Source organism: Pseudoliparis swirei, chromosome 14 (genome assembly GCF_029220125.1).
Source record: "Pseudoliparis swirei isolate HS2019 ecotype Mariana Trench chromosome 14, NWPU_hadal_v1, whole genome shotgun sequence".
Taxonomy (NCBI): domain Eukaryota; kingdom Metazoa; phylum Chordata; class Actinopteri; order Perciformes; family Liparidae; genus Pseudoliparis; species Pseudoliparis swirei.
In genome coordinates this window covers 9,287,898-9,301,712 of record NC_079401.1, presented here as the reverse complement: position 1 = coordinate 9,301,712, position 13,815 = coordinate 9,287,898, and the positions used below count along the sequence as shown (strand labels likewise).

At 48.4% G+C, this 13,815-nt stretch overlaps 1 protein-coding gene across 4 annotated transcripts in view; it reads left to right on the top strand.

Annotated features, from left to right (window-relative positions):
* The window catches only part of LOC130204699 (FERM, ARHGEF and pleckstrin domain-containing protein 1-like), a 35,792-nt gene that overhangs the window by 3,823 nt on the left and 18,154 nt on the right, over nucleotides 1–13,815 (top strand). For all 4 annotated transcript variants that reach the window (XM_056431641.1, XM_056431642.1, XM_056431638.1 and 1 more), the window contains exon 3: nucleotides 13,515–13,619. In XM_056431641.1, the coding sequence (XP_056287616.1) occupies nucleotides 13,515–13,619 (105 nt within the window). The remainder of the gene's footprint in view (nucleotides 1–13,514; nucleotides 13,620–13,815) is intronic.

Genomic DNA, 13,815 nt, shown 5'->3' with positions numbered 1-13,815 from the left:
GTAGACCATCCAGAGTGAGAGAGAGAGTTCGGGGGAGCCGTAGAATGCCAAGAATGCATGTGGTTGTCAGTGCCTGGAGATGTGTCTGTGGCCAGTGTGACAGAGGGCTGGTGTGTGTGTGTGTGTGTTATTTTGGATTTTTCAAAATCCTGCATTGTTCTCCTCTCAAATTGATGTAAGAGCACCGAGCTGAAACGACATTGTTTGGATGCTGCTATACTGGGCTGGGAATAATAATGAAGGAGGGGGAGGGGCTGGGGGTGTAAGGATACAGGGTTGGAGGAAGAAAGCTGGAGTTTTTGGAGAAGAGCACAGGAAGTGAACCAACCAAATTCATGCTTTTCGGCGCTTCGACTCGGTGAGATACGGGCGCCGTCGTCTTCCAGAGCCCGCCACTCTCTCCTCTATGTATTTGTGCAGCAGGTGTCGTCTAACCTGCGAATCGAGAGACGAGCCGGCGCTCGATGTGGGAGGTGACCGTGGGCGTCGGGCTCATTAGCGCAGCTCGTTATCGCCGAGCCTCAGCCGGCGGGCGGGCTGCAGAGTCGGCGCGACGCATCCCAGATTCTCCTTCCTCAGCGGGCCCATTACACTGGGAGGAACGGCGATGGCATGCCGGGGGGCTGTTGTAATGTTATTCTGAGCTTTTAATCTCCTTTATTACATTTTTAATGGCTTTTAAATGACTTCGACAAGAAAGGGAAGATGTACGTAGTGAATTTAGGGTTAAAAAAAAAAGCCCGAGGTGTTTTTTACTCCTTCTTCAAGCCAATGAGACGTCCCGGTTCACTCCGAATGATATTTTCTTGCATCATAACAAGATGGGATGTTGTTTTTCACTTATATTTCAACTCCTAGCTGAAGACGCTTCCGGATCGAATGTTTCTGTTGTCCTCAAACTGTCGCCTTCCTTCTGATAGTTCTGCTGTTTTTAAATTCAGCTCGGTATCCTCCGGCTTTCACGGACTCTCTTCATCCATTGGATCAAAAGGAGATCCTGAGGCACGGAGCCCGGATACCATTTCAATGGACTCCTTCCCCCTCATGGGGAGAAACTCCACACGGTCCAGTGGAGTGTTTAACTAGTGATCGTGATTGTTTTATAGTTATCAGCAATTTCATTATTTCTCGGGGAAACGTTGAGAAAAAAGCACATCGTTAGAGTACACACAACATTAATACAACATCACGTCAAGCCATTGGCACACACTGCGTTAGTGACACACACACACACACACACACAGACACACATCTTGAGAGTTTATTATTATTCATGTGCAATGGAAGCAGGCAGTGTGGAGGAGTGTACGAGTGCAGAACATCTTCGCTCACACACACCTGGTGAATAATTGAAGTGTGTGTGTGTGAAAAAATAATGGAGGATGTAACTCATTTTCTTTCCGTTGGTTTCACCTGTTTGAATGTATTTCAGTCTCAGTGAAGCCGGGCACACAGCCTGTCTGTGCGTTCTTCTCCTCGTGTGAATGTGGCACTACAGATGTTTGAAGTCCTTTTTAAAGCTTGATTTCATGACGGTGTTTTAAATCTGCCTCAGCTGCAGTGATCACTTGTAGAAATGCAGCATGTGCTCCCCTCACAACAGCTTCCTCATGTTCATCACCCGCTCAGAGCAGCCAGTGATTGAGGGGAAATTCCCAAAGGAAATCATTTTGGTTGGTGTGGTGCAGAAGATAAATAAATAAAAGATAAGACGGGAACACGTGACTGCACTTTACTGTAACTCGCACCAAAGGGAACGAGAGGATTTGAGATGTGTACGTTCCTTTTAGTGAAAGTAGCAGGATTGTATGACCTTTAAGGATACATCTTATTTATACACATTTAAAGATGTACGGCTTTAGGAATGAATGGCCTCTGGGTTTAATATCACGTGAAGATCACTAAGTCTACACGGAACACAACGGAGGGGGTTTGGGGTCCTTTATCAATCAGTTGTGTGTGTGTGTGTTATTGGTTCACATTCTCCATGTCCAGCATGCTTACCTGACCTTAATCACCGGAGGACCGTCCACCATCGCCACACATGAAGACTTGACTTTCTCAGGGCACGTCGGAAGCTTCGAAACCCAGCTGGACGAGGCTAGTGTGTGTATTTGGGGTGTGTGTCTGAGATGGGGAAAGATGCAGGACTGCGGGGGGGGGGGGGGGCGATTGATGGACTATCGGTCCCCCGAGGTCTCGGATAAACGAGCTACAAGTCCCCGGTCACATTTTGCACACAGACAGACAGACAGACACACACACACACACACATTGTGTTGACATTTCAAATGGATGGGCCTTTGTGCTGTCGCCTGCGTCGGTAAATGGCATGATGTGGAAGTGTCTGCAAAGGAATGAGACGGGAAGGACGGCGAGGCAGGCGCTCCTTTTTTTAAAGAAAGGGCGATTCTTGTTATTCTGTCTTTTTTAATGTTGGTTTCTCTTGATCAGTGTGTGTGTTACTGCCTCACTGTTGTGCTTCCACAGTCGAGGCCTCGGTTTATTCGAGCAGAGGAAATTAGTTTTAAATGCCGCCTCCCCATTTATTATGTTTAAGCTTCGGTTGGAGGAACAAACTAGTTTCTCTTTGTGTGTGTGTGTGTGTCCACTGCAGTATTTTTGCCCTTGAAGCGTGTTAACCTCCGCTCAGATCCAGTTATTTTCACTTATTTGTCATTTCATTTCCCCCTGAGAGTAGACAAGTGCAAAGTGATGAGTGAAACTGGTGATTTGTGTTTCTCTCTCTGACTCGTTGGCAGGAGTCCTGGTCGTTGAGCCCAAGTGGTTTTGGCTGTGTGTGTGTGTGGAGCCGAGGTGATGTTTAGGGACAGTAAAGTGTAGTTATTTCAGGGTGAGGCTCAAACACCGGCTCTGTGATCCCTGAGAGTTCACAACCCAACGTCTCTCGGCTTATTTTTCTTTCCTTCTCTGACTCTCCAGCCACCCCATCGCCAAACCTTTTGCTTCTTATCCTCCAAATAGTTCCTCTCTGCTCACAGAACCAACAGGAGCTTTGGCAGCCTCCGCTCGTCACCGCCCTCAGACCAGCACCACATTAAACCTTATATTGCTGCTGTTTATATGGGCTCACGAGGGCCACATTAAACCGCGTTACATAGATATGTGAGTTTATAGGCCTGTGTGTGTGTGTGTGTGTGTCCAGTGAGTGCACGTGCTCATGCTCCGACCTGCTGCGTCTCCAGGCGAGTTCATTCCAGTCCGATTGGAGTAAATAAGTGATCTGAGACGTGCCGGTGAGATGCATGCCACGTTGATGGGAACAAACACGGCAGAATAATCTGCTGTTTGTGATCATTCATCGTGTGATGCATCATCCTCCTCCTCCTCCTCCTGCTGCGATGAGTCACAACAAAGACTATTTGTACATCATGAATTATCTGCCCCCTTTTTCTGGCCCGCGGTACCATTTCTAGGTCCAATGAAGCTCCGCCAATAATAATTGGTCATCCGGTTAGGCTTTTATTTTGAAACTACAGCTCCCGGTCTCATGTTTTGGGGCATGTGCAGGGCTCCAGACTGCGACCAAATGGTCGCATTTTGCGCCTAAAATTAGACACAGTGCGAGTAAATTTTTCATCAATTCGCGCATGCGCGACCAGTAAATTAGCAGATTTTTTTTGTTATTAAATATTTTGTTGCTGACAAACTTGTTCTACACTTCAGCCCACTATAGTTAGCGGTAATGCCTGAATGACTGGTTTGCTAACCGACATTAACTCCAGAAGAAGAAGAAAGGAGACGAAAACCGAAGAAGAAGGCTGGCCTGTGTGTGTGGGGGGGGGGCTAATGTGTGAAAAGAGGCGCACCGCAGCGGAGACAATGTCTCATGAGGCCGCAGAGTGAGAGGTCAGAGGGGGTCCTCACCACCCGGCGGCCCCCCCCCCCGAGTTGAATCTCTGGGTCGACTCAGCCGACTCTCACATGTCTGCCACTCGAGCCTGATGCTCACGGTAAACACATTCGATTGGGAGCGCGCGAGGGTTTTGAGAAAGTTAGCGGAAGGATTTAAGTGACAACATCCGGTTTTGCAAAGTTAGCGTAAAGAACCACGTGAAACAACATCCGTTTTTGAAAATAAGATGTCGACAAATCATACACGAACATATAAAAGTAAACAATGAACTGATTTTGTATCTTTAGAGATCGTTTCTGAGATTTAGCTTAACATATGCTAAGATTAGAACATTTTTACTGGACCAAGGAAGAGTTTATAAAAATTAGTCAGACTTGTGTATGTTAAGAAAAGTCCTGTATATAGATTTCCCCAAGAGTTCCAGGAAATGAATGATGCAGATGTGTTCCATACATATCTGGAATCCCCTACAATAGCAATCAAACAATTGTAATGTATCAATTAGGACATTTTTCAAAGTAAAAGTCCTAAATGTTTAAAGAAATCTGTAATTTCTTTAATGTTTGAGTTGCTTTATATATGTATTTCCTCATAGTCCTCATAGCAATAATGCTACACAATCAATAGAATGCTTCAATCGACACCGTGATCGGTATTATCTGTGATCGGCAGATACTGATTTCAGTGATCGGTGATCGGCACCAAAACCTGATCGGTGCATCTCTAGCAACCAACAGATGTTTTGATTGGCCACATCGAAGTGCAACATGCACATGCTCAAGGTATGTTTTTCTTAAAATATGTTTAAACTCAATACAGTAACTTCTGAAGAGTTCTCTGTTGTGAATGTTTTGCAGTTCATGAAGGCAAAAAGGCATAAGATTGTATATTGTCGAAATTATGTATCAGTAATACAGTAGAAATGATGGGAAAACTTTGCAAGTCGATTTATACTGTGGGTGGGTTTTTCTGCATAGAGAAAATGTGGGCGAGCCGAGAAGAGTTGTTAACGGGGGGAGGGGGTGCTAGTGAGGAGTGTGCTCACCCGTGTGCGCGGATGTGTGCGCGCATCATGGCAGAGCGGCCAGCTGCTGATCACTCACTCAATATCTCGACTGCACGAATAGATGGTTAACGCCGCTAAAAATTTTGACCCAGGAAAACCCTGTATGCGCCTAAATTTTCTGCTTGCGCCCCTAACATTTTAAGTTAGGGGCCACTGTGCTCCTAGTTAAAAAAGTTAGTCTGGAGCCCTGATGTGTGGACGCAGTAAGATGAAGCAGCCGGCGATCGACGTTATGATGCGTGTCTGTCGGCGTGGCGACGGTAACGGCTGATGGAGGTGGTAAAAAAAAACTAGTTTAAATATCAGTGCGACGTGTTCTCGGTGCGACGGCCCGACCCCGCGCTGTGAGAAACATTCGGATGCTTGCTTACAGACGCTCGGTGCTGTGTTACGCAATAGTTGGCCCTCACGGTCTCATTGCTGTCGCCGAGAGCTCAGAGGGACTTCAGACTGGGGGCCGACTTCGCTCTCGCTCTCTCTTGCCCTCTCTCGCTCTCCCTCTCTCTCACTCTCCCTCTCTCTCTCGCTCTCTCTCGCGCGCTGTCCCGCTCTCCCTCGCTCTCTCGCTCTCTCGCTCTCTTGCTCTCCCTCTCTCTCTCGCTCTCTTGCTCTCCCTCTCTCGAGCTCTCTCGCTCTCTCTTGCCCTCTCTCTTGCTCTCTCCCTCTCTTGCTCTCCCTCTCTTGCTCTCCCTCTCTCTCGCTCTCTTGCTCTCCCTCTCTCTTGCGCTCCCTCGCTCTCTCGCTCTCTTGCTCTCCCTCTCGCTCTCGCGCTCTCTCATTCGCTCTCGCGCTCTCCCTCTCTCTCGCTCTCCCTCTCTCTCGCGCGCTCTCCCGCTCTCTTGCTCTCCCGCTCTCTCGCTCTCTTGCTCTCCCTCTCTCGCTCTCTTGCTCTCCCTCTCTCGCTCTCTTGCTCTCTCGCTCTCTCATTTGCTCTCCCTCGCTCTCTCGCTCTCTTGCTCTCCCTCTCTCTCTCTCGCTCTCTCATTCGCTCTCGCTCTCTCTCGCTCGCCCTCTCTCTTGCTCTCCCTCTCTCGCTCTCTTGCTCTCTCGCTCTCTCATTTGCTCTCACGCTCTCGCTCTCTCGCTCTCTTGCTCTCCCTCTCTCGCTCTCTCATTCGCTCTCGCTCTCTCTCGCTCGCCCTCTCTCTTGCTCTCCCTCTCTCTCTCGCTCTCTCGCTCTCTCATTCGCTCTCTCGCTCTCCCTCTCTCTCGCGCGCTCTCCCTCTCTCGCTCTCTCTTGCCCTCTCTCGCGCTCTCGCTCTCTTGCTCTCCCTCTCTTGCTCTCTCTCTCCCTCTCTTGCTCTCGCTCGCTCTCTTGCTCTCCCTCTCTCCCTCTCGCGCTCTCGCTCTCTCTCTCTCCTCGTTATTCCGTCTGTCTCTGACCCCGAATGTTTGACCTCTCTGTGCAGCGAATGGAAAGTATCGGCCCATGAAAGAGGCGACGACGGTGCATTTGTACCTCCCGGCCTTCTGCGGGATGGATCAACACGCACGACGTGGACGTGTAGGGGCGTCGCCGCTCTTTCCTCGTGGAGGCGGGGGAGTGTCCACGCGGAGACACGTGGAGGCGTTTAGACACGCCGAGTTCAAAGACGGGAGCCGCCTCCGAAAAGGGCCGAGACGGAGACGTTACTTGACCATTTGCTGGTGGAGAAACAATTACAGAGGGATTGTACCCCCGAAAGGGAGTTGGGTGGAGGGGTGATGGGGGGGGGGAATTAATGAAGGGGGCCCCGCTGAGGGACGAATGAGAGACGTTCCGCTCACTGTGTTGGAGAAAGAGGGGGATTGCAGCATCGGGAGAGGGAGAGGAAGATGCATTCAGGCACACATCCGCCTCCAGGCAGCCAGACGGGGATCCTTATTTATTATTTTTATTTGTTTGTTGAGTTGCAGTGAATGAGGTCCCCAGTGAGGAGGCGAGTCAGAGCCAACAGTGGCAGAGCCGGGCCCCATTTAGGGTAATCACCTCTGTCCCCCGAGTGCATTAAATGAAACTGTAAAAACTACAAACTAATTGGAGCTTTGCAGAGAGGCGGAGCTGTAAATATGAGCGTTGGACAGGTCGACACGGGCAGCTCTTTGACCTGTAAATCTGCACCCGACGACATATTGTATAAAAATAAGTGTCAGCGTTTCTCCTCCAATGGTGAGTTAAATTGGGGTCACGACTTTCGTATTCCACATTTACGGTTTGCTTTCGGTTTGCGTTGCAGTTTGTATGTCGACATCGTGCAACGAGAGGACGGACTGGACTCTAGCGATGGGAACCTTTGGTTGAGGGAATAAATACACAAGTGAGCACGCTAGGAGTTTATAAAGCAGCTTAAAGTGTCCGCTTCGGTTTCCTAAAGGAGATGTCTCCCCCTTGATGAGTGTTAACCAAGGCTCATTAAACCTTTCTACGGCCTCCCTCCATCTCTGTCGCAAATCTGGACCGGGCCCTGTAACCTCGGCCTTTGTGTGTGTGTGTGTGTGTGTGTGTGTGTGTGTGTGTGTGTGTGTGTGTGTGTGTGTGTGTGTGTGTGTGTGTGTGTGTGTGTGTGTGTGTGTGTGTGTGTGTGTGTGTGTGTGTGTGTGTGTGTGTGTGTGTGTGTGTGTGTGTGTGTGTGTGTGTGTGTGTGTGTGTGTGTGTGTGTGTGTGTGTGTGTTGGGAGCATGCAGCACTGGCTTCTCCTTCAATAGGCGAAGTGTTCCTTCCCCGTCTCCGTTCTGGATGTTTTCCAGAAGTCTCGGTGGAATTCAATGGCGTCTCCCCCACTGAGTCTCCAGCCGTTTGTTTCTCGGAGGAACGAGCAGAGGAATGTGGCCTGTGAAGAGAAGTCGGGGAGGAAGAGGAGTCTAGTTCTTCAGTGTGTGTGTGTGTGGATCCACTTTTAATTACACTCAAGATAACCATCTCGTTAACCACACACATGTGTGTTTACGGAAAGCGTATATTTAAGTATTCAATTTAGTTTCCACACCCTTTTTTTTTGGGCTCGTCAAATCTTCCGTTCCTGCAACACGTGCACAAACCAAACAAACGCACGCCGAGCTTCAGCATCTGGGAGCGGCTTTTAGCCGCGTGGCTGTGAGGAGGAACCTGAAGCAACCCCAGACGACACACACACAACTCCCATGATGCTTTGCTTTGGGGACATTAACAGGAAAGATATGGCTTCTGCCTATATTTTGGCGAATTGAACCATTAAATATGTGCCAAATTGGTTATTAGCAGCTCTTATCTGCACAGACAACTTCCAGATGATTACTGTGACACTGAAGAACAAGTAATGATGATCCTCAGGCTCTGGAGTTCTCAGTAGGGACTTTCTTTCTATGTTCTCCAAGTTCTGGATGTATATTAAAGAAGAACATCAGAGATGACGATATCTCCAGACAGTGAAGGTCGGTGACTCCTCTCTGCGTGTCGAGGACCACGTGTTCATCAAGGCCGGCTTCCTCAACCAATAACATGCCAGATCTCTGTGTGCTCCTCCTCCTAAAATAATAAGAGCTCCCATTGTGTCACCCGGTGTCTGGATGGAGCTCCAGACGCTGTTTAGGAAACAAAGCGGCGAGATTTGCAGACCTCATGATGGCGCCAGGCGTAAAACGGACGTACACATCGCCTCCTAGACCAGACACCAATCGCTTTTTAACATTTTTCTAATGATACAAGATCGTGAATGCGTTCCCATCTGCTGCTCGATTGAACTGTCTCTCACACACACACACAGAGTGTTTTCTTCATTGCAGCCCGTAGGCATTTCCACTTGCCCTCATGGGGGAAGATGGAAATGAGTTTGATTTCCCGATGCTGGCAGGTATTTTTCCAACATGCTGTGTGTGTGTGTGTGTGTGTGTGTGTGTGTGTGTGTGTGTGTGTGTGTGTGTGTGTGTGTGTGTGTGTGTGTGTGTGTGTGTGTGTGTGTGTGTGTGTGTGTGTGTGTGTGTGTGTGTGTGTGTGTGTGTGTGTGTGTGTGTGTGTGTGTGTGTGTGTGTGTGTGTGTGTGTGTGTGTGTGTGTACAAAGGCCTCTCCCTTGTGTGGAGGAGTCGTCTCTGACGTCTTGCCAACGGGTTAAGCCGTTTAACCTAATCTGAGCGAGAGGATGTGATTGGTGGACAGTCGAGGAGGGAGGAAGCCTCTCCCTGCTGTTCACTGGTATGTTTTTTCCTCTTCTTCTTTTCCACGAGGGGAAGTTGAACCGTTCTCTATCTTCATATCAAGGGTGGCGTCGACACGCAGCACAGGCACCTCATTACATCACATTAAACAACAGCAATAACAAATATAAAAATAACCGTCCCTTTTGCTAAATACGTCAGAATTCCTCCAAATGAAATGAAGGAAAACTCAAGCTCAGTGGGGATGTGGATCAGCGGTGGGGGTTCTGTGGGGATTCGTCTTCTCGGCATCAGATAGAGCAGCAAATCTAGAAGAATTAGCGTCTAAAAAACCCCTCCAGAGCTTCACGGTGCGGTTGAACCGTGAGAATAAAGTGAAGCTGCCGGTGACTCCCTGGCTCGGCGGGGTGTTTACCATCTCTTCCCCCTCTTCCCACCCCCCTCACTTCTCTGTCCTCATCTCTTTGTTTCATGACAGCTAGTTTGGAGCCAGGCGGTTCAAATCTTCGGTCGATTTAAAAAAAAAAAAAAAACGACCGATTCTAAACGATGCGATTCTCAAGTAACGATGGTGTTCTTCGCTCTCGTCTTCCTCACAAAGATTCCTGCTGGAATTCACAGCAAGACACTGAACAGCTTCCCCCCCCCCCTTCCCCTCCCCCCTGTGGAGAGTTCTTATCATCAGTCTCAGCCATCTGGTTTCCATCCATGTCGACGTGAGCCGGAGTGCAGGGTGACAGAGGTGCCTCTTTCAAACATCCCCTCGCTTCACGCCAGTTCGCCTCCAGTCACGTCCTTTTATTTCGTGCCTGTCTTATTGTGAAAATCAAAAAAATCTGCCCGGGGAAGTAAAGTTATCTTGATTTTTCATTTCCCGGAAAGCTCGATAAGAAATGTCCTGCAATTCCTGCCGTGGACCACATCAACCAAACCTAACACAACCTGCACATGCCGTGTGTGCTCATTCTCTTTCTTTTTTTGGGGAGTGAGCGATTTCATAGGTCATTTGCACCGGCTCTCTGTAAACCCCTCGGCAGATGGTGAGAATATTTGTCTTGGCCGTGGCGTGCGGCGCAAGACGGGATCTGAAGAAAGAAAGGGGGGGGGGGGGTGAAGGAAAAATACTGCAGGATAATAAACACAACAATGAAAAGGTGAAATACGTCGGCTCTGAAATGGAGAAGTGTTTTGAGGCTGCTGGTGTGACTGTTTTACTAACCGGCTGCTGGACACGGACAGAGAGGCCTCCGAGTGTAATTGATGCGTTTTCATGAAGCCATTCATCTGTTACACAAAGGCCACAAAGGGAGAGGATAAAGACCAAGTGGAGAAAGTGGAGTGAAATGCACGGAGGCCGTCTTCGCTATGGGCCTCGAGGGGCTGAAGGCCACCGGATAGCCCCCCCCCCCCCCACAGGAGCCTATGATTTTGGCTTCTTGTTTTTCCACCCGTGTTTATTGTCAGTAACACAAAGCAGAAATGCGGTCTGCGTGGGTTCTACCGCGATGGTCACCGGGCCAGCTGACTGGCGTGGGTCTTTTGATAGCCCCCCCCCCCCCTCCCTAACCCCGTAACATGCAGTTTGTTTCAGGGGCAGCGCTGTAATTTGAGTCTAGGAAAAGGGCCTGAGTCACTTTATGGAATCTAAACAGAACGAGGAAGCGGCCGCCGCCACCGCAGAGTGAAGAGAAATCACATGTCCTGCCCCCGTCAACACAGATGTGTTGCGCTTTTCTTTCTGCGACACAAACATGACTTTTTAACTTTTTGGACGTCCATTTCTTGTCATTCTCGGAAGTAGTGTTGTAGCTTTGCCGCCGGGTTCGAAGCCAGAATCCCCCGGTGGTCGTCGTAGGCTCACTCGCAGGTTCCTGAATCATCTTTTTTTTAATTCAAGACGAGACCCACGTTGGTGTGAGGCTCCAGAGACAGCTGTGTGAAACTGGACCCGGCCTTTAAGGACACGACCCTGGCCCTTCTGCTAAGGTGGCTTCTACAGTCCAGGGTTGCAGCAGGAAAATCTGACTTGTGTGCACACGTCAGTCAATGTGTCTCTTTTTGCTGGATGTGATGAAACCATGAGGGCCCAGATGAAGGGATTGTGATCCCAGCTGAAAGGACCCTTTGAAACTCTTATTATTAGACCACAAAACTCTCAAACTATGAACGTGTAGGAGATGCTAACTCTCCGTAGTTGTTACCCAGCGAGTGCAACACCGAGCTCGTTCTTATTACCTTCGCATTGAAAATGCGGACGGTTATGTTTTGATCGGCGTGTATTTATTAATTAATTTATTTCTATGCATGTTACTCGCATAACTCAAAAGGTATTAAACCGAATCGCATGAAATTTGGTGGGATGATTGGTTATTATCCGGGGACCATTTGGTTATATTTTGGGATCGATCGGGTCAAAGTCATGAAAAGGTAAAAATCTTCTTTTTACCATAGCACGGTCAATTGTTATCCAATTGGCATGCAACTAATGCCAAAATGTTCATAATTCAATGCCCAATCTTGAGATATGCGAAGGTATGCGCTCTACCGAGTGCGTCTTCTAGTTCTGCTTTATTTTATGATAAAGAAGGGCTTTTTGCATCACGTTTGACCTCGGCCCGGTGGGCGTGTCCTCTCCCGGAGCCAAGGTCACGAGAGCAGGCTTTAGTAAGCAGCATCGGCTCAGTTTCTTTCTCTTTTTTATTTATTTTTTTACATAAGTTTCTGAAAAGTTTACAGCCTGAACAAACGGAACCCAAACTACCCGTCGCAGCCAGGAATTCAGTCAGAAACGTGCTGGGTTGTAAAAAGGCGATGGAAAAGTACCGCTTCAGTTTTATGACTAAAGATGGCTTCCACCTGTTAAACTAAGGCGACGCCTCTCATCGAGCAGCTTTTAAACACGTGGACGTTATTTACGGCGAAGCGTTTTGTTGATAAAGAATTCACAAACGGCCGTTTCGATAGTCAAGTACAGATTTCCTCCGTTTCTTTCTCATTAGGACGCAGCTATCACGTGTCAGGAAGCTGAACCTGCAAGTGAAAGGCAAAGTCATCAGGGCCTGGAACAGGATCCACGTCATCCTGCTTCCCTTTTTTATGAACTTCCATGTATGAGCTATAAAAGTCTCATTTGTATCGCCTCTCTCCAAACACGGCTCTGAGGTCTGCAGCCGCCGAACCGGGGGGAACGTGGGGTATCTCTCCACCAGTCCCTCAACGACATTCCTCACAGGAGGAGGAGGAGGAGGAGGAGGAGGAGGAGGAGGAGGAGGAGGAGGAGGAGGAGGAGGAGGAGGAGGAGGAGGAAATTTGATCTTCAGGAGTTTCCATTCAAGTGTGCGAAAGTATGAATAATGGAAAATAAAAAAACGAAGCTGATAATGAAGTTGATTTCTTTTACACGATAAATGGAGAGAATCAATCTCTCTTCCAACCCGTTTTCCCACTTCCTCTTAAGATTATCACTCCATCTGGAGCCAAACTCCAGCTCCACGGAGCTTTGGCGTCTGTCACGACGTGCACGTGGGATTTCAGTCATTTTCTACAGCAGAATAACTCTAATAATCGTGTGTGTTCTTACAGACAGGCTGAACACACACACACACACACACGGTAGCCAGATGGTGACAGACTTGGCTAACGCCTTGGCCTTCACTGCTCTGATTCCTCTCCTCATTTTTCTTCTCTGACTCCTTTCTTTCCAGCACATGTTCATGTTTAAAAAAAACCCAAACATCTTAAATTCCTTTGATCTGTCCTGCTATTTGTCTTCATAAGTCTTATTTAAGGAAATGGAAAGCAGAGAGACGGGACAACAGATAAAGAGTCAAAGTGTATCTACTATAATGATATCTTCCATGGCTCTTGACTCCCTGTGTAACACCACGCTGCGGCTCCTCCGGGTGGTGCCACTTAACTGCCTCTGAGAACATCACTCTGGGCTAATTTGGGGTTTAGTTCCACGTCTGTGTCTATTTTGGAAAATCCCGAAACCTTGAAGCGGCGTTTATCCGCAGCTCGTAACGCTCGTGTTGCTTAGCGAGTCCAGACAAAACAACGGCGTACACGCGCCAACAAATGGATGCTTTCTCTGGCAACACACACACACACACACACACACAAAGGAGCACACTTTTCCTGTGGTATTATGGTCGTTTCCAACCACTCCCGACTGAGCATCAGCCTCCAGCTATTCATTAGGCACAGACCTGAAGCCTAGACCTCTGGTCGAGGTCAAAGGTCAGGCTCTCGTTAGGCGAGTTGATGCTCGTTCGTGTCCACGAAGGAGTTTCTCAGTGACTCATCTTCCTCGCCAGCTTTCGTTGCGTGAAAAAGACTCCCGATCTCCTCCCCTGATGAGATGCTGTGTGATGGTCTGGGTTACTTTCCTCTTCTCACCTCTCTCGTCTTCCTCCTTTTTAATTATTAAACTAATCCTCCTTTTCCCATCTCTCTTGCAGCAATGTTCCACCGGCAAAGTGCTGTTTGACCTGGTGTGTGTCCACCTCAATCTGGCAGAGGGAGACTACTTTGGACTGGAGTACCAGGACCAGCGCAAGATGACGGTGAGACACACAGACACACACACGCAATGCTATGTATGACAATGTACGCTTGCTATTTTTGCAGATTTGACATGTGGTGCAATATAGTTTATTTTGCATGAAAGCACAATACTTATGAATACAATGTGCACTCCTTTTAGTGCAGTAGGTCTTAGCTTATTTTATTTACAGAATACAGACCTTGTGTCTGCATCTA